At 35.9% G+C, this 21,189-nt stretch overlaps 2 protein-coding genes across 6 annotated transcripts in view; both read left to right on the plus strand.

The window, feature by feature from the left end:
* LOC120632969 (dystroglycan) overlaps positions 1-5,115 on the plus strand; it is a 73,378-nt gene extending 68,263 nt beyond the window's left edge. For 3 of the 4 annotated variants that reach the window (XM_039902965.1, XM_039902968.1, XM_039902967.1), the window contains 2 exons: positions 168-547; positions 2,208-5,115. In XM_039902965.1, the coding sequence (XP_039758899.1) occupies positions 168-547; positions 2,208-2,494 (667 nt within the window). In that variant the 3' untranslated portion in view covers positions 2,495-5,115. The remainder of the gene's footprint in view (positions 1-167; positions 548-2,207) is intronic. The other variant, XM_039902966.1, reaches the window with a different exon arrangement.
* Positions 5,116-6,670: 1,555 nt separating this feature from the next.
* Positions 6,671-21,189, plus strand: part of LOC120633354 (angiogenic factor with G patch and FHA domains 1-like) — a 43,079-nt gene continuing 28,560 nt past the window's right edge. The window contains exons 1-10 of one of the 2 annotated variants that reach the window (XM_039903551.1): positions 6,671-6,892; positions 6,961-7,440; positions 8,424-8,582; positions 8,849-8,896; positions 8,984-9,251; positions 9,564-9,730; positions 11,034-11,162; positions 11,429-11,534; positions 12,746-12,953; positions 13,339-13,438. In XM_039903551.1, the coding sequence (XP_039759485.1) occupies positions 6,704-6,892; positions 6,961-7,440; positions 8,424-8,582; positions 8,849-8,896; positions 8,984-9,251; positions 9,564-9,730; positions 11,034-11,162; positions 11,429-11,534; positions 12,746-12,953; positions 13,339-13,438 (1,854 nt within the window). In that variant the 5' untranslated portion in view covers positions 6,671-6,703. Of the gene's footprint in view, positions 6,893-6,960; positions 7,441-8,423; positions 8,583-8,848; positions 8,925-8,983; positions 9,252-9,563; positions 9,731-11,033; positions 11,163-11,428; positions 11,535-12,745; positions 12,954-13,338; positions 13,439-21,189 lie in introns of both variants that reach the window. The other variant, XM_039903552.1, reaches the window with a different exon arrangement.

Below are 21,189 nucleotides of genomic sequence, written 5' to 3' on the forward strand. Positions count from 1 at the left end.
TGAGAGAAGGGCCGTGCCCGAAATGGGGAAGTAGCTCAATGTATGAATAGTACCAAGTATATTCTACTAAAAAGTTTATATTTTCGCTCACTATACGTAATGTTATGTGCGAGTGTTTTTGTTTATTGCTCTTGCACCAGAATGACAAAGTTACAAAATATTTTCAGGTACAACACAAGCCTGCCGATGGACAGGTGCCCGAAGCGCGAAATAGAAGAACTACGAAGAATGATCATCGTCGACGAACGAGGATCCATTGGAGGCAATCTCAAAGAACACGTAGACCAAGTTTTCGACAAAGACCTCAAGGTCATGTCAATCCGTCTCATTCCTCTGGGGCTCTGTGCGGAACAGAACACCAAAACTCCAAAGTCAATGGTGCCAGCACCACCCGGTCCCAATCCGCAGAATAAGGCAACGAATGCCAGTCCGGAGTACTCCGACTATCTGGTAACGTTCGTGATTCCGGCCATCGTGATCGTTTGTATGATCCTAGTTGCGGGCATCATTGCGTGCGTGCTGTACCGAAGACGGCGTACTGGTAAGTGTAAGTTCATTATCGTATTTATGGATTACCTTTGCCTAACTTATTTTTCGCCGTGTATATTTTCGATTGTCTACTGCGATCAGCAGTCTGCCCAGCGTGATAACTATGAGCAAACCCTTTTTAGTCCAGCAGCGGACTGATTTAGGTTATTGATGTGAACCTATATATCAAGCTAACATATCGTTGCCAAATTATCACATGATCGGTTCCGAGATTCAGTGCATACGTCTCAATTTAACAAACAAACAGACACACTAAGCAGTTAAACTATGGAAATAAATACATATGTTATGTCAGTTATTTATGAGACTTAGGCTAATCTTTTTATTACTTCATAATAATGAAACCTATGATCAAAATAATAATTGTCCAAAACTAATAATGTAACATATATAAGGGGGCTTATGTTTTAAATTTTTAATATTTTCTATATGTTAGTTAATAAACACGACTATCATTGACACTTAATTAAAATCCGATTGTTGTAAGCATTTTAATATTGCTAATAAGACAGAGATAACATTAAAAAACTATGACATAATGAGTCAAAGTCCAAATAATTGAATTCTATTAACTATTATGGTATATTCTGATAATTAAGTGAGGTTCTTTTAAACTTACCTATTCTTGAGATTAACTCAAGTAAATAGTACCATAAAAGATACAATATAGAAAATAGGTACTAATACCTTATAGCTGATTTAACCTTCGCCCATTATTAGCCTATAAACTTTAATAAGGCAAATATTTGCATAGTTACGTACTTATTTTTTTTTACCTCAACATATTTATTCAGTGGCCAGTCATTTGACTCTATAGCTTAGATCACTATTACTAACGCTAATAAAATAGATATATCAAATAGTTTATTTTAATACTATATTATACCTACTTAGCATTGATTATCATTATTAATAATTGAAGTATTTCAACTATAGCGGATGCGAATTCTTGACACGAAAAAGGTGATTAGTTATTAATATTTATTATAGCACCTGAGTTTATTAGTATGAACGTATAATCGTTTTATAAATAGCATTAGATTTTGCTCTATAGAATGTGATGTTCGCTTAAAAACCAATACCAAGTGCACCTATTTATTTGTTCTTATAATATTATACACTTGCACATTTTATTGATAACTCCGTTAGCGCTAAAAACCGTAGCATAGGGTCTTCCATAAAAAGTTTCCATTATGTATTGAGTATTATTGACACAGTCGTATTGAAAGAATTCGTATTGATATCCACACTTGTTTACTTTCATCTCCAATTTGCATCTTAAGCATAACTGACACTCTGGTTTCATTTAGCAGTGGTTTGTTTAAGACTCAAACGGAAGATGACAGCTAGTGTAAGCACATCTCACTAACGCCATTCTTATTGTATCATGAACTAGTTTCGATGGCTTTAAAATATGATTGTAAGTTTCAAAGAAAAGAATTTAAAACAATTTGTGCACGTCATTATATCACTTTGCTGAATAAATTTTAATAATTAGTTATTTCTCTTGTTTAAAAAAAAAGCTTACATACATGACCTTGAAGTTAAATAAAGACTTCATTTCAACTAAATACGTAATATTCTTTGTGGAAGACCCTACTCTAAAGTTATGAATTTACCGAACAATGTTAATAACGCAAATAATTAAACTCAACCAGGTAAAATGAGTGTCGGAGACGAGGAAGAGCGTCAAGCATTCCGGTCCAAAGGAATTCCCGTCATCTTCCAAGATGAGCTTGAAGAGAGAGCGGATGCCGAGCCCGCTGACAAAAGCCCCGTCATCATGAGAGAAGAGAAACCACCCCTACTACCTCCAGCACCCGACTACCGAGGAGGGGATGACGCCCCATACCGCCCCCCTCCACCCTTTGCCGCCTCCCGCACACCCCCGCGCCCTAAAGCCACGCCCACATACAGAAAACCCCCACCGTATGTACCGCCATAAAACTGCCTAAGCCTTCTATTTAGCATAGAAAACCCGTTTACATACACACGTTAATATAGACGTAGCTGAGAGCTTGTCCAAAACAGACGAATTATTTATACGAGTTACGAACACTTGAGATAAGAATCAGTATTGAATTACGCTGCTCCAACAAGATAGGTATTATCGCATAGGCAACTAACTAACAGGCAAGCACTTATAAGAAAAGAATGAAAATAATATTTTGTACCCTAGTAAAACCTATTTTGACTATTAGTAAAAAGTTGGCTAAGACCCTACGTACAGATCATAAGCTGTTAGCCACGTTAGCGTTAGCAACCTAGAGTCACCCCATCCCCTGCACAAACTTTGTCTACGTCTATATACGTAAAACAGCTAAAACGGGCAAACAAATTATATCTTAAATTTTGTCTATAAGGAAACTAGTCGACCCATTCGTTTTCAGCTACTCGATATACCCATTAATTCGATTATTTTGATCAGTTAAGTTATTTTTACGAGCATTTAAGGAAAGGTGTATAATGAAAACAAGAAATGCATTTATTACGAAAAAAAAATGTAAAATTTAAGCTAACGTAAACGAACCTCATATCGACTAAAAAGGAATTGTGCACAATTATAAGTGACTACGAATTTCTTGTAATATAAGTTATGTCACGAAGTAGTTTGAAGCGTAGATGTAATGCTGTATGGTTATGGTGTTGAGTTGTACAAACGTTTCAATTGTTACATGATTTCTGGAACTAATAGCGCTTTTCTTAATATCCTTAGATATATGATGCCTGCTTTACCAAGTTCTTAATTCAAAAGCGTCTGAAAATATATTGGTCACTTTGCAATTGTGCGTTCGGAAATCTTTATGTATTTATTTTATGTCATCGATGCAAAGTAACGCCTACTACTATGAAAAATGTTAGTCACTACTATTATAAATGAGGCGACCTCACTCACTTCATAATAGCCAATGGTATGGAGTTCTAATATGTAACGATTTAAATCTTTGAAAATGAAATCAACTCGAGTACTTCATGATAAATATTACTAGAATGTTATTGTTGGGGTAGGTTATGTTACATTAGCACTTTAGATATTGTCGTTTTACAATTATAACAGTTGGTATCTAATCTGAAATTGTGGTGGAATTTATAAAGTCGAAAAAAATTGTACCTTGATATATTTCACATAATATTAATAACTTAAAAGTGCGATAAACAATATTAACAATATTAAATGTATTTAATAAATTGTATTCGACTGCCATTCTAATTGATATTTTAAGTATAATTAAAATATCGAATATTCTAACGCAATAATGAAACTAAACTTCATAAATAAGGCTAGACCAAATGATGGTAGAAACTTATTTGCAACACAAACCGTACTCTACGCCAGGCGTTTTGAGCCGAATCGGGCTGCATCAGGCATCCTGAAATCATGTCCAAGCGATTTAGATCTGTGTGTTGCCAGTTGAATGAAAAAAAATGGTATTTTTCCAATTAACTGGGGTGTTAACGTTGAATACGTCGCGATGAGAATTGTGTTGCCAATTCATTTCTACCACAACAGTTCTGTAAAAGTGTTGGCTAAATGCGTGCCATTGTTTGAAAAAATTGTTATGTAATAATGTAATTTAAAAGAACATATCGAAAATGTAACATTAGCCTTTAGCGTAGTTCTTCCATACACAAAATATTATAGGCTATGTGTGTGTGTATGTTAAGAGTAGAACACAGAATGATGTAGAGAGATTGTGAACAAAGACTTGAGCACATGTTTTTTATCTCTGTTGATGAGACTCAGTGTTTTGCCTTTCACATAAAGGCTTTAGATTTGCTCCGTTTAGGAGTGTTGTCGGTTTGAGAGCATTTGTTAACTAAATGTGAATGTACGCAGCGGCTACTTTATACTCTGTAATATTTTCATCAGAACATTCAATGAGAATATAAACACAACCGTATTTAAATAATCATATTATCTGTTGTATGCAGTAGCATGTGTGGACATTTCTTATAACATTACCTCTTTTATCCGACGAGTATATTAAAAACGCTTTCACGCTACACAAATTTTATAAATCGTGGGTTGTTGTGGAATTTTCAATTATCTGGCGTGTACATTATATAATATAAAATATAACAATATTGTGTTATATACAACTGACTTTAGTTTTAGGCTACGAATAGATATTTTTTAAGAATAAAGTATCATTTTGTACTTGTCTAATTATTACCATAGGCTTAAGAATAATCAAATTATGTAAACGATAGGGACTTTAAACGAAATGAGCTATAAAATAACATTTTCTTTGGATGTATTTTTTTCTATTGTATACTCATTTAGAATTTTTGCATTTATAGATCTTTTTAGCCTTATACAATTTTATAGGACAGCTCATTGAACTATTATGGACAGCTGATTTTTTTCTTTTATTTTATAATTATACATAATATCGTTTATTTCTTAGTAGTTGTACTTAATATTGTCCACACAAAACCGAACCATTTTATTATAATTTGTCTATGACAGCTTTTTTGTTCAAACACCACTCTTCTAAACGCACACATAATTTATGTAATTATTGAGTTTTTTTAATTCTAATTTAATAAAATGGTCTAGTGATATTTTTGTTTTATTAGTCTTCTTCTTCTTTTCTTAGGAGAACTAATTATACGTGCACAGAGCACAAATATTTCGTCAATGTCACGTTAAAGGAGAATACACGGCTCATAGCATTACTTTTTTGTCTTTAATTTAACTATGTATATGTAATCTGCCCTCACACTGACAGCGAGGTTAAGCATTAAACTTAAAGTCACTCGGTGTGCTATGGAGAGAGCTTGGAATGCTTGGAATTTAATTTAGGGACGAAGCTCGAAACGAAGTAATTCCCTAAAGAACTAAAGTAATCGACGTAGCTCTTAGGGCCAGCTGAAATGGCAGTGGGTCAGTCATTTTATTCAGAGAACCGATGGGCGAAGGAGCAAAAGGTGGATGCATATTATTGGCTGATAATGATGATAAATCTGCCCTGGATCATTAATAAAATATTAAAAATTAATTCATCAAGGTCGGAGTAAGCCTTACTGTAGTAATTATATATATCCTTACCTGCTTATTATTTGCAATCACGACTTAACCTTAATAATTGAATTTAGTAATCGTTCTTGGAGATTATTAATGAATCTGCAACCAGCCAAGTTTATTAGAAAGAGAGCCTCAGAACAACTTTTTTTCTTTCCAGTTCACAGTTCTATTTCACAGGAACTGCTATGTATTTAGCAATCTAATTTCTGCCTAAGTTCATTGATAGCTACCTTTTATAGTGTTCCGTCGTCTCTTAGGCTATTCTCAGTAATATGTTTGGCTATAGTTAAAGTACGGTAAGCATGGTATTTACTTTTAAAAGTTCCATGATGAAGAATCTGAGCCGATATAAATGGCTGCAGGCAGGGGCTAATAATTCTAAAGATATCATTACTGTGATAAGACCATCCTGTATATCAAATCATAGTACTCTCAGATACAGGACCTATATTACTGTTATAGCTCTACGTATGGAGGGTAGAGGTAAGGAGAGACATCTGTGTATATGAAAAAGTGTCGTCAAAATGTATTAAATTAGGATGGCGCCACATTTGCATCAGGGTAACTCTTAAAAGAAGCGCCAAATATAAATATTGTTAGAGTAGGCTTCAAAAATAAACAAGGAAGTATGGAGATACAAGGAAGTAAGGTTATATTTACCACAATATTTTGTACAACGTAAGTTGTTGAAATTCTCAATAATTAACTACTTTAGTCGATAATGACATTAAATTTTTTAACTCGGCATACTTCAATTCATCTACGATTACTACATTCATACCATACCCTGTGCATCCACCAGCGCCATTGTGGAGGATTCTTGAACTGTTATTTAGCGCAACAACTAGACACTTTTCTCCCATATAAGATGACTCTCCTTACCTCTACCCTCCATACCTCCACGACACTCATACATAGATATTAAGATTAGTTTAAAGACTATAGAGGAAAAAATAGCTGACAAATTACCAAAGAGGTATCTACGTTCACCACATGTCAAATGCAAAATATCAAATTAAGTGTAACTGTCACTGTCAAATGACAAAATTTCAAAATATTGTTTTGATTTTTGGGTCTGAGTTATCTAGACAAAAAGTTAAGATTATTTGTGTGTAAAAACTAATAATGGATAAATTTACTTCACTCTTTACAAAAAGGGCCGACACTCAAAGAATGGGCAGAAGATTTACCTTAAGAAGTCTTCGGCTGTCTTTAAAATATAGGCCTGAAATCTTGAAATTAGTTTTAAAAATGAGACAAACTATTAAAATGAAGAATGCTTTACTAAGCAAGTTAGCGCGGCAATTAAAAAACGTAAGACTATTTTTAAAATGCTATATCTTTAACCTATCCAACTATTACAATAACCACTTTCTTTTTAGAATCTAGCAAGTACATATCCTTCGTGTACGCAAACAGAGTTAGACCCACCGCAGATACAGGATAGGATCAATTTATTGCAAGGTACTGTAGATCCAAAATTGTGCGATAAAAATAGTACTCATACACAAACTCCACTTGAGGAAACAGTAGACTTTAGTCTTACTGGCAGAAAAGAATACCTCTGTGATAAAAACAATTCATACACTCAAACAACACTCGAAGAAACTGCAAACAAAGAAGAAAAATTTACACAAGATTCATGTACCCAGACAGCTAGTCCAGATGTTAAAGAAAATGCAAAAACAGACAGTAATGAGGTCACATCAACAGCCTGGGATATTCAAAGTGGCGAGAAAACAAAGAGTATTGCAGAACAAGTAAAGGAGGTGGCACAAAGTGCTTTACAGCAGACCGGCATGGTATATGTGGAGACAGCAGGAATGTACTATGACTATAAAACTGGGTATTACTACAATTCTGTAAGTTCTTGTCTTTTAATCATGTATGTATACATAAAACAACAACACAATCTCATCTCTCAATCCCACTGTAGTAATTAAACCAAATAATTTTATTACACTATTCCATACTAAAATTATGAATATGTAAGGGTATCAGTTGTTTGTTTTAATGCTTGTTACCTAAGTTCAGCTCAACCGTGGAACCAATCTTCATGCAGCTTGTATCCTGGAGATAGATATACAAAAATAGTTATTTAAAAGTACTGGTAAAAGTTAACTGTGGGATAAAAAAAATAGCATTTACAGTTATGCATGGCCTGACCGCTTAATTTACCATAAAGCAATTTGGCATAGAAATTGCTTACATGCAGTGGCGTGCATAGAGGGTATGCACAGGGTATGCAGATGATATGAAATGAATAAAATCTCCAGTACGAGTTATAAAAATCTTAAGGATAGGCATTGTAAGAGTTATAAAAAGCCTACCCTTAAGTATTTATAACTTGTACTGGAGATTTTCTTCATTTTATATGATCTGCATACCCTCTATGCACGCCACTGCTTACATGCTGGAGAAAATTTATAAATTTAATAAAATATTTATATATATATATATATATATACATATATGTGTGTATATGTGTTTGTACCATTGCTATCTGCAACACTCTGGAGTCTCACTGGCACCGTTAAAAAAGGGAGAAAAGAGATTTCTATTAGTGATAATCGCCTTTTGCTTTTTTAGTCTGTTTTGTCTAGTTATTTTTAACCGTTTTCATGCAATAAAGTTATTTAAAATTAAATAATTACATATATTCTTCAAATGATAGTGATATTCTTTAAATCATGTTATGTAGTGTTAAATTATTGTAGCTGTAATAAAGAGATAAAACTTGTGAGCTCCCAAATTTAGACCAAAAAACTCACCACTGCACTTCAGTGATTGTTGAATTAACCAACAAATCATTATTATTTAACCAAATAGACATTTTATTTTACAGGAACTTGGGCTCTACTATCACACAGACACTGGCTGTTACTACTATTATTCTGATGAAAAGCAAACTTTTGTGTTTCATTCTTACCCACAAGATAATAGTAGTACAAATAAGGAACCTTACAAGTCCAAAGAAGTTAAGAAAGCAACAAAACAGAAAAAGGTATTCAAATGACTGAATTGTATATATTTCAATATATTTATAATATATTTAGAATTTGATGATAGAAGAAATTGCCATTCTTGCAGTACATTCCTCACTTTGCTTGCGAAGTTTTGTAGAAATTCCATTGGTTATGGATTTGTGCAAAACATAATTAGCAATATTCTTATATCTATATTATTATTGTTTTAATAATTAAAGGCAAGTTATAAATGTTAAATCATAAAACGAATTTTATTTTAAAATAATTCTGTTTTTCTTTCCAGAAACAACCATCAGACGATATTGCAAACCTAACGAAACAATTAAATCAGGTTTCACTCCGAGGCTCAATGGCCTTAGGTAAATGCTATGCTAAGAAGTTTCTTCCAAATACCAAAATCTGAAATGTTATATTACAGGAAAAGGAAGATGGGCAAACAAAACCAAAACGCAGGAAGATTAAAAACACAAATAAGAAACAGGAAGATTCAAGCAATATTAAAGATCAAGATGTGAAAATGGAGATTAATAGTGAAGAACACGAAACAGATCCTCTAAAAGCAGAGGAAAATAAATTTGAGGACAAATTAAATAGAGAATTAGAAGATGGTGAATGCAGTGATACAGCAAGTGAAGCATCTGATGGTGAAGTTTCAGATGCAAGCACTTCAACCGCAAGTGACGATGGTAAAGGGAATATATTTGGGCTTTTTTCAAAGAATATGTCCAGAAACATGTCAACAAGCACTAGTTTTGGTGTATTGAATTTTTTTTTAATTTTTGTGGAACCATTACTTTTATAGTTCATTATGTTCTTACTTTATTTATGTTGTACTTCTTTCACTATACAGATGAAATAAAAAAAAAAGGAATATTGCGGGATCTAATTGTTTTACAGAACTTTTCATTATGTGTGGTCCCGTATGCACTTGGCGTTTGTTAAATTATTTTTAAAGGTAAATGAACATTTCACATTTAAATTAATCTATTTCTTTACAGAATCAGTAGCGAGGAATCACCCACCGTGCATGCGTATCATTGTCAGAGAGACTAGTTTAGAGAAACTAAAGGTTGGCAGTCTGTACCTCATAACTAAGGACGGGGGAACTATCGGTAGAGAAGGAGACCACCATGCTTTGGTATTGAGAGACCATAATGTTTCAAGAGTGAGTATTTTATTTAAACTCCCAAAAAGTTTCAATCATCCACAGGGTAAAAACTTAAACAGTACGATACAAAAGGTGGTTTAATTGTTTACTAGTTCTCTGCCAGGGAACCCTAGGTAGGAAAACAAAGAGACAAAAGTAAGGTTTATTAATCTGTGAGTTTAGTATATATAATATATATAATAATAATTAGGCCATGTTTTTAAAATAAAAATAAATAGAAAGGCACTGATGCTCTTATTATGTACATTATATATTTTGAATTTAGAATATGTATATCAACACTCTTGGCACAATCCCGTTCTCTTGCTGTAAGTCCTGTCTACAAAGGTTGCCTGTAAGAGATTTCTTGCAGCAATAAGGCCGCCTTTGCATGTCTACATTGTTTACTGTATGCTCCCTACTCTTATTTTTTCCTGTATGTTATACGTGCAATAAAGTGTTTCTTTTTCGTCTTCGTTTTACGAGTTCCGAGCCTCATCTATACCTCCTTATTTTAATATTATTTCACAAGTGAGAAAATTAGTTTTTTTGTTACTTGTTGCCTATATTCAGCTATGTTCGGCAAGTAAACAGCTTGCATCCTGGAGATGGAGATAGGATACTTTTGTGGTTTTGAAAAAAAATGGCCTTTGTTACCTATTAATGGCTTAGCTATTTCGATCATGGCGTAAATTTTGGGTAAAGATGGTTTGCATTCTGTAGGTGGACAGAATTGATATATAGATCTTTTGGCCCGAAAAATCACTTCCTGCAAGATGTTTAAAGAACCGAAACAAATGACGACGTCACGGACAACGGCTACTAGGAATTTACAAAGGGATCCTTCATTGAATCCTCTTTTTGCCTGTCTGTCTATACGTGCAACTGTCCGAATATTCACTGCGGTATGTAAGCTCTTGTCAGGAGTGGTATGAGCATGAAGATTAAAGTTATCCAGACTTATATGTAATATAATAAATGCAAAAGTGTGTTTTTTTGTTTGTCTGTTTGTCCTTCTTTCACACCCTAACTGAGCCAATCGACCTGATTTTTGGCAAAGAATTATTTGAAAGGATGGAGAGTCACATTAAAACCGAAGTAGTCTTACTTTGGCTCATTGGTAAATATGAAATTCCCTGGGATGGTTTACAGGAAAATTCCTATTTTAACACCAATTATTGGCCTTCCTTCGCGTCCTAACGACTAATTTACGGCGAGTAGCACCGTGGGGCCCTACTAGTACTAAAAAACAAAATTAATCATCACAATCATTTTAGATTAAAATAATAGAATGCTATTTTTATGTTTTATTTTATCACAGAACCATTTACATTTAAAATACGACATGGACGAAAGAAGATACTTGGCAGTTGATTTGGGCTCCAAGAATGGCACTCTTCTCAACGGTGTCCGTATGTCGGAGAGTCAAAGCACGAGCGTCCCGAATGAGGTAATCTGTCTTTTTTTACATCAAATTAGAATTCCATTCATTCGTTCATAAACTGGCCGCCGCCAGCGTCAACGGCTGTTCGGTTTTCGTTTCTAGGGTTCCGTACCGAAAGAATAAAACGGGTCCCTATTACTCAGACTCCGCTGTCCATCGTCCATCAGTTTTTCACATTCCCAGAAGCCTTAGATTAAAAGGCGATTACGTACTAAAATATCTTCCTAGCTTTATGCCGGATAGTCAAAATTTAAGCCAGTTTTTTTTTGTAGGTAGTCCATGGCAGCACTATACAACTAGGTGAAACGAAGTTACTGTGTCACATCCACGCTGGGAACGACACGTGCGGCCATTGCGAACCTGGACTCATTATGGGAAGTAAGTAATGCATTTTTATCTTTATGTGCAAGAAAGATTATTATTTTGTAGACCACCCTGGCGCAACGGTGAGCGTTGTGAATTTAAGGAGGAGGACCCGGGTTCGATTCCCAGCAGGGGCTATTCGGGAACTTATAGTTTCTGAATTTTCTCTGGTCTGGTCTGGTGGGAGGCGTGGCTAGTTACCACCCTACCGACAAAGACGTGCCGCTAAGTAATTTAGTGTTCACGGCGATGTCGCGTAGAAACCTATTAAAGGTTTGAGTACCATACTCCCTAACAGGTTAGCCCGCTACCATCTTAGACTGCATCATCACTTACCACCAGTTTAGGTTGCAGTCAGGGGCTTTTTGGCTGTGGAATAAAAACCAGCTTTATTTTTCTAAATATCATTTTTATTTATTTATTTTTATTATTTATGTACTTGTGTTATTTTTATTATTTATGTGTATATAAATTATAATATACTTAGGAAATCTTATCTCTTTATGAGATCTTTTCCAGTCACCCTTAGATCATATCATATCACTTACTACTCGTATTATATCGTCTGAAAAATGTAAAAAGAAACCTTTCCGGGGCAGAGTATTTCTACATTTAATACATCGTGGTTGCTATGGTATTCATAGTAATAATATTGAATAAATAATAAATAAATACGCTACGACTATACACTCATCGCCATCTAGCCCCAAAGTAAGCGTAGCTTGTGTTATGCTACCCATAACACAAGCTTTATGTATATTTGTTGTTGTTGGTACAGATTATGTATATTTGTCATAAGCACTAAGATGACAAATATACATAATAGCAAGGCGCTCCGATTTCATCTACACAAGATAGAAAAAATATTGTTAAATTGTAAAATGATATTGGATTATAGATTTTAGTATCTGACTCCCAGACCGTTGGCTAATTTTGAAAAAGCATACAATATTTATCACAAGATCGATACAAGATCTGCATGCCAATCGGAAATTTTCGAAGTTTATTCATTATTTTCTTCAAAGTACTTTTTGTCTTTGATTGACCATTCAGACAGAATTATTGCAGACTTGGCCCCACTTAGACCTCAAGACACCAAAGTAGGTATTTACTTTTGAAACACATTTAATATAATTTTCAAATAATTTCAAATTTTTTACCCTATATTAGCCCAATTAAATGGTGATGTTTTGCATAGTACATTCAAACTAATTTGAACCTTATAGCGCAAGAGAAGGAGAAGCAAGTGGCTTACACACGTACATGCAGCGTTCAGAAACAGCACCAACTCGAGCTAGCTCGCTTGAAGAACAAATACGCTCCGAAACGTTTGGCGATAGAAGAAACCGCATATAACGATAGGGCGCAAACGAGAAGAGAAAAGGTGGGATCCTCGCATCATTCGGAGAAGACCCAGAGCACTGATATCAATACGTAAGTCGTGTCGACGTCATCCGGGGTACACTCTCGTACTGTACACGTATTCGCAAAATTTTAATATGAAAAAAAAAAAATAAAAATACAAATTTTAAAACCCGTTTCGTTCAATATAGTATTGTACTAGTCAAACACTTTCATTTGATACCTATACTTTGGGAGTAGTAAAAAAAGATTGTAATTTTGTGGTGGCGCGGGCGGCCATCATGGACCGAAACCAATTTTGATCATATATATATTCCAGACACACACAACACAAACACGCACACAAGCACACACACTCACACTATGAAACTTACACTCACACAGATACGTCAAACTTATGACACCCCGTCGTTTTTGCGTCGGAGGTTAAATCTTTAAAATTTTTAATTTCTGACAGGTTTATAGAACCAGAAAACAAAGGTTTCAAATTGCTGGAGAAAATGGGCTGGTCGAAGGGCGAGGGACTGGGCAAGGACAGCCAGGGAGACCGGGAGCCGGTGAGCTAAACACACCTTATGCACTATAATTACGCGCTGTGACTCCTCAAATGTTATATACAGGATGTTCAAGTGATTACATAAACTATTAAAAGCTTTTGGGTATGGATTGATTTACTTTTATATTTAAATTGTAATTGACTGTGAGGTAATAATAAAAAATAACCGACTATGTTTGTTGTGGGCACATATTAGGGACCTCCTGGCATCCTAAAATAATGGAAAGATATAACTACAAACGGTTCATAAGTGTCTGTGATAGGCCTAAATAAAAAAAGAATTCTAGGATTTGAATTTTAATGTCAAGGAAGACAAAGCTCAATTTTTTTAAAAACGTTGCGTTTTATTAGACGATTTGAGGTGTTCTTTACATATGTTTATTTAATATAACACTTAAGCAACAAAATACAAATGCTCCAAAATATGCCCTTAAAATAATACTATATGTTGACGTTACAAAGAATAATTGCAATCGTAACTTCTTCTAAGGATGACTTGAATTTTTTTATAAGGTAGTTGCACTATCATTACGCGCTATTCTCTTTTGCCATGGAGCTTTATCCTAAGTGCTTCCATACATAGTTCTTTTGTCGGCCGATTGGCGCAGTGGGCAGCGACCCTGCTTTCTGAGTCCAATGCCGTGGGTTCGATTCCCAAAACTGGTAAATGTTTGTGTAATGAACAGGATTGTTTTTCAGTGTCTGGGTATTTATATGTATTTTTTTAGTACCTATTTATGTAAATATTATTCATAAAAAAATCAGTCATCTTAGCACCCATAAAACAAGCTACGCTTACTTTGGGGCTAGATGGCGATGTGTGTATTGTCGTAGTATATTTATTTTATATATTATAAAAAAATTAATAAAAAGTATGTTTGAAAAGCGTTGGTTCTTGATAAGCATGCAATCTTCTTAAAGCGCCATCTTCTTTTGAAGGTCGACAATCATTAAGGCAACTGTAGTCTTTAATGCCGCGGCTCTGAATAAGCAACGAGTCCTTTTTTAAAACCATTGGCGTAGGTTTTCTGCCAAGATGATCTTCGTCCCAAGCTTTGTTTTCCTTGGATCTTGCCCCGCATGATTAGGTCGTATTTTCGATTTCTCATTTCGTGGCTTTCTCATTCAAGCTTTCTTTGCTTTATGCTTCTTTGCCTTTTGATTTAAAATTCCTCATACTGCATTTTAGGAATCATGCTGTATCCAACCATATGTCGGATATATGTAGATACATTAGAATTATGTGGACATAATTATAATGGACTGGTCTCGGGCGAATCTTGTGTCGTAAAGTCACTTTTATTGATTTTATTCTATACTAAATCTAACCGCGGCGTCCCCTGCGTGTTCTGTTCGCGTATACGCGAATATCCTTACTTACCTACTAATGTTATACAAAACCAAATCGATCGATTTCCACACGGCATCTCAACGGATCGCTAAATCGCTGGGTGGCATCTTTTTGCCAGTAGAAGGCTGATAACTAGCCGAAGGAGACAAACGAACTAACTAGCAAGCACTCTTTCGCAATATGATATTAAGTATGGCCGAGCACGAGCGATGACAATTCGCCGATGAGGATTTCGGATCTTTAAGCATATTCTAAGTATACCCTTACACACTGTAATTATGATTTTTTGCCATCCCAGATATATTATTTAGTAAATATGTATTGCCCGTTCGTCAGAATCGTCTTTAATTTTAACTTAATTTTCAATTAGCATTTCATTAGAAATTGGTGGATAGTTTGGCGATTGATTTTGATGTTCTTAGAACAAGGGTAATGCTGAATCCACCCACAAACTACATTTCTTAGAACTTTTAATTGTGTTAAGAAAAGCGTAAGACCGAACTTGATAACCTGTTCTTAGCTCGACATCATCATCGTAACTTTAACCGATTAACATCATCTGCTGGACATAGGTCTTTTGTAGAGAGTTCCGAAACCCCATCGACTCGCTTGGTATCGTCTGTCCATCTCGTTGAGGGACGACCAATGCTGCGGGTTCGCCATTACAGTATCTTGGTATCCCAACGTCCATCAGCTCTCCAAGCTAGATGCCCCACCCATTGCCACTTCAGCTTCGCAACTCGTTGACTCTAATTTTTCACTTCATTTGATCTCGCAGAGATACTTCTAGCATAACTCTCTCCATCGCCCTCTGAGAGACATTAAGCCTGAATGAGGCCCATAATAAGCAACAATGTTCCTAGTTCGATGTCGGTTTATTAATACGGCCATTAAACTAATCTACCTCGATCGTAAGCCCTTTGCCAATTTCTGTGTAACTGTTCCAAGGATACTAAGTTCTTGCAATAACTTACCAGTTCATACGATGTTATATAAACTTACTCTCGATTCCATATTGCAATGAAAGGCGCATAATCTAGCAAATAAATCTGCATATCGACTACGGAAAGTTTTTAGATTATTTCAGACAACTTGAGCCGGATCTTAAGAAACCATATCTCGATAATCGAGACCTTATTAGGTCGATACGTAGAGATAAGTATAGTTAATACTTCCTTTAAATATCCTAATGGAAAACCAGGGTCGCGAACAAGTTTGAGATAAAGTCGTCCATCATCTGACAAACGTTGAGAAAAACTAACGCGATGAATTATTATATCTCCATTACGGTTCGACGTGACTAATTAGTTCACCTGAAGAATATATTCAACTTTTTTGCAAAAAGTGCCGAGGCAAAAACCAGCGGTGGAATCGCGAAACGATTTCATCAGATTAAGGTTCTGTCATGATATTACATGAGATTAATTAGTTTTAGTACATTTTTGCATTCTGACATATATTATGTTCTGTTTTCTCATGTTTTCCTAATCCTAAGGTTGCCTGGCAGAGATTGCTACTAAGCGATAAGGCCATCTTTTTTTTCTGCTTCTGTCTTTATTTTTCTTTTGTTTCTTTAATTTGTAGTGGTGTGCAAATAAAGAGTACATATATGTAAAAAAAGTAAATATGTTTTTCTTCTTCTTTAACATAAAGGCTCATCGGTGTAGCCCTGACCAACCTTTTATATCTATGACGCTTTCTTTCACCTCTCTTTAAGTCCCAAAACTTTTGTTTGTATTGATCCGAAATAGTCTTGGTCGTTCTCTTCCCTTCTATCCCTCTATTTTTCCCCTTTATTATATTTGTGATAAATTCATCATACCTAAGAATTGTTTGCTATTAATACAAAATCATATAGTACAAGCTTCTGACTATCAGACCTTAGGCATCTATAGGAAAGTCCTCATGACTAGACAGTCCCACCATATCATCACCATAATAAGCCTGTTAAAGACCCTCTTCTCTCATAGGAGAGAGGATTTGAGGGCATCGAAATACGACGCTGCTTAAGTGCTTGTTTGTGCATTATAATCACCATGGTATAGTGAAAGTAATGCACAGATGTAGACACGACTGATTTCCTTAACTCCAGGCCGGTACTGAATATTTTAATAGAAAAATCCAATACCTAACTTTTCTTGACTTGTGTTTGAATACTAGACAAACGAGGTAGTCCTACCACTCATCCTACCAATAGAGATTTCATGTGCCCGCCTCCAACCTCCACCATTGGATCAGTCCACTGGTACCATTTTATTTCAAATCCAATTCGATCCTAAAAAGTCTGTAACTATCACAACTTGATCCCTGTTAATAACATATTAAATGATTGACTTACTCTTTCTCTCATTATCGTCATCATTAACCCATGATCAACCCGAGTTATATCATACATGGGTCTCCTTGCAAAAGAGAATGATATCGCACGCTGGCCAAGTGCGGATTGGTTCTAGTTTGTGATCGTTATAAAGAACTCTCCGGCATGCATTTCCTCACGATGCCATGATATTTTTGTTGCATAAATTAAAAAACTAACATAATTCCGGAAAGTTTGAGGTGCGTGCCGGGGATCGAAATAAGTCCCTCCGTAAGGAAGGCCGAAGCTAAGCTTATCTGTGTTTAATAGAATGGAAAATCACAGCTTTCAGTTCAACGTAGATAGCCTAGTATGTGATATAATCCTAATAAAACAATGTTCTAGAAATCATGATTGCGGTCACTTGCTTGCGGTTCTAAACAGCATATAGATAAGTAATCTAATCAAATTATCCAGTTTGCAACAATGTACGCTAGCATACAAAAGTATCGCCGACCGCAAATATTGAAATACAATAAATAAGAAACCTACCTGTTATTGCTCACCACAATAACCGCTTTAAAGTTTTAGTTTTCACCATAGAGGTTTTAATTTAAAAAATGTTAAACGAAAACAACATGAAAACTATTCATAGGAAAAATTGTGTCTTGGGGAGGCTGCAGATCAGAATACAGTTGTTACCAACCCAGTTGTCACAAACCCTCCTCTTCGACTACCATCTACTGCGGTCACCCACCCGTCTGCTAGCCAGTGATAGTCAAAGTCAAAGTCAAAGTCAAGTAGGCCCATATGTGGCACTTTTGATGCGTACATAATGATGGCGATAACCACATTCGTAAACTTAAAACTAAAGCTACGAGGGTTCCAAATGCGCCCTGGTCTAAGAAGAAGCGCGCAACAAACTTAGCCGGGTGTTTTTTTTTGTTATCACCATCTCACAATGTCATTTAAAATTATTAGAAGAGCAACCTGGTTAGAGCAATAATTCACACCCAAGCTTTTTTATCGATTACGTAGTCCTTTATACTATAAGAGGACTTTTCTATAGCAATAGCGTTGTGATTATGGGAAAATACTCCCGCTGGGAAAGGCCCAGCAGTGGACTGTTATAGGATGATGATTATTGTACAAAAAAGGCCAATAGTGTGGTGGGAGGCTTCGGCCGTTACCACCCTAGCGACACAAAAGTGCCGCCAAGCGATTTATCGTTTGGCACGATGCCGGTTGCCGGAGCCCGGATGCCGGGAAACCAACCGGTTTCCCGGCATCCGGGCTCCGGCAACCGGCATCATCGTAGAAATCTTAGTGTCTTGTCACTAAGATTTCTATTGGTTTCATATATCTGTCTTACCTCTTAAAGGTTAGCCAGCTGCCATGTTTGACTGCATCATCTGTTCAGATTGCGGTCAAATACTAACTTGTAGAGAGAGAATAAAAAAGTACTTGCCGTTTTTTTTTAAATATAACGTTTAATTTATTCCAACCGTAATTCCGTATCCTCAAAATCGATTGCAATAAAAAAAAAACTAAGCGAAATTCGATTTGAGAGACTTAAAATTTTTATGTATTTTTAACGATTATATCGAAAACACATTACAACGTAATTGATTTATAAATGCCATAATTATTTTATCTTTATCCGCGAGTCCCTAAAAAGTTTATTTTTTCGCGGTACCCGTCCGTCTGTAGGTCAGACGGGCGTGGGCCTACCTGCCCATTTAAAACAATTTGCGTACCTTTTTTTCGCCGTTTCGCATTAGACTTGAACGAATGACGGCCCGCCATTAAATTGTGTCCAGACGGTGACGTAAGGGCATGGACTTACTATAACTTTATTGTGTTCGACAAAAGTAACGAAAGCGATTATAGTGAAACTCCGTAAGATCGGGTATATAGATAGCCAATAAACATGTTTTATTAATGTTATACTCATTTACTATGAATGTACTTTTAGTATTGTATGCTATGGGATTTTATTATAAAAATAAAGCTTCATTTGCTATACTCAGCGAAAAGCAGGAGAATCTGTATGGTTTAATTTATAATTTCTTCAATCTTTATTCACCACACCAAACAGATCTTCGGCAATGTACCCTCTACGCACGTTTCGCTCCGAAACCGGAGAATCCTCAGGAGATGTTGAGTTTACAATGAATAATCGCTAAGTCTGTTATTCCACTACTCGTTAGCCCTTGACTGCAATTTCACCTAATGGGAAGTGATGATGCAGTCTAAGATGGTAGCGGGCTAACCTGTTATGGAGTATTCCAGTTATTTTTAACCTCGATCAGTATCTACGACGCACTAGAAGAGGCCTTTAGTCCTGCTGAGGACTGTTTTAATTATTCAACAGATATTTTAGATATTCAATCTATATATATTCATGGGCTATAGATATTCATGTTGAATAATCTTTTTGTGAATCCTGTTTTTGGGTCAGCCACTTTCTACTTTTTCTATATATACCTAGCGCAGTGGTGGTCTTAGGCAGTGGCGTGCACTTCATACATGCCCAAAAGCACCGCATACCCAAATTACTTTATATAGCTCGTATTGGAGGGGATTTTTTCCATTTTATGCCATGTACCTGCTTTATGCATACCCTGGTCAAAAAACTTGTGCACGCCACTGGGCTAAGGTATACCTAGCCGGACCGATCCGAGGACCCGGGATCGATCCCCGTTACCATTGGGGTATTTAAATTTTCTGTAGTCTGGCCTTGTGGGAAGCTTTAGACGTGGCTAGTTACAACCCGACAAAGGCGTGCCGCCAAGCGATTTACCGTTCCGGTACGAAGCCGCATAGAAACCGTAGGTGTATGGGTTAACCACAACAGGTGAGCGCATAGTGTTTTTGTCGCACTTCAACTAGGAGCAACTTTCAAAAGTCAGAGCGAGACAAAACACTACCTATTCCGACGTTATTCCTCCTTCATTTGTAAGACCCTATAAGTTGAAAGACCTTACATATTTTAAATTACGTACGGATAAGGATCATTAGGTACTCGTAAACTATATCGTGAATTAACATTATTCTTATCATGTTGACGATAAATAAGCAACTATCACCATATTAGGGGTACTGTTGCAAATAATAAAGCATTAACAACTGTGATTTCTATCACTTGGGACATGCTTCACGGCCACAGGTTAATTTATTGTGATCTACCAGTTAGTCGAGAGATGCAAAAGCCTACGTTTTTACGAAAACTGTGTCAGCGTCGTTTCAAGCTGTGGTCATGTGGATTTTTTACACATATAAATAAATAAATAAATAAATATACTACGACAATACACACATAGCCATCCAGTCCCAAAGTAAGCGTAGCTTGTTTTATGGTAACTAAGATAAGTTATGAATAATAATATACATAAATATAGGTAAACACCCAAACACTGAAAAACAATCATGTTCATCACACAAATATTGTCCAGTTGTGGCAATCGGCCGTCAACTGTACTTGTTAAACTCTAAACATTAAACTCTCGTTAAGCTCTACATATAAAATGGCATCCTTCACAAGTTAGCCCCTGACTGCAATCTCATCTGATGGTAGGGCATCATGTAGTTTAATATGGTAGTGAGCTAATCTGTTATGAGGTGTGTAAGCTTGGTTTTTCAAACACAGGCTTTATAGCACCCCGAATGCATTCCCTTTCGCCCTTCGCACAATGAATATGCGCCATAATAGAGACGACGTGTAAGGCAATGGGACATTGTACGTGGCATACATATGAAAACGAATTCGCGGCTCCATCTTGATTCCGACTTTGACATACTGTTGCTACAATGCTGTGACAGTTCTCAGACATGCGAATCAGCTCTCATATCACGAATCCTTAATGTTTCCGATAAGATCTTTAGTGAAGGGAATGAGTAATGTTCACTTTAACTGATGCACAACTTGTGTCTACCCTATGTTTACAGAATTTAATAAAGATCACATTGTATATTACTTACTTGTTAAATGTTTGCAGCTGCAACTTTCTAGTTTTGTTTAGTAGTTCGAATGTTAAACTTTTTTCTTTTATTTTCTTGGCCCCCGCCCCGCTAGCATGGACAGGAAGCAACTGTCTCCCCGGGG

This window comes from Pararge aegeria, chromosome 21, assembly GCF_905163445.1.
Source record: "Pararge aegeria chromosome 21, ilParAegt1.1, whole genome shotgun sequence".
NCBI classification, from domain to species: domain Eukaryota; kingdom Metazoa; phylum Arthropoda; class Insecta; order Lepidoptera; family Nymphalidae; genus Pararge; species Pararge aegeria.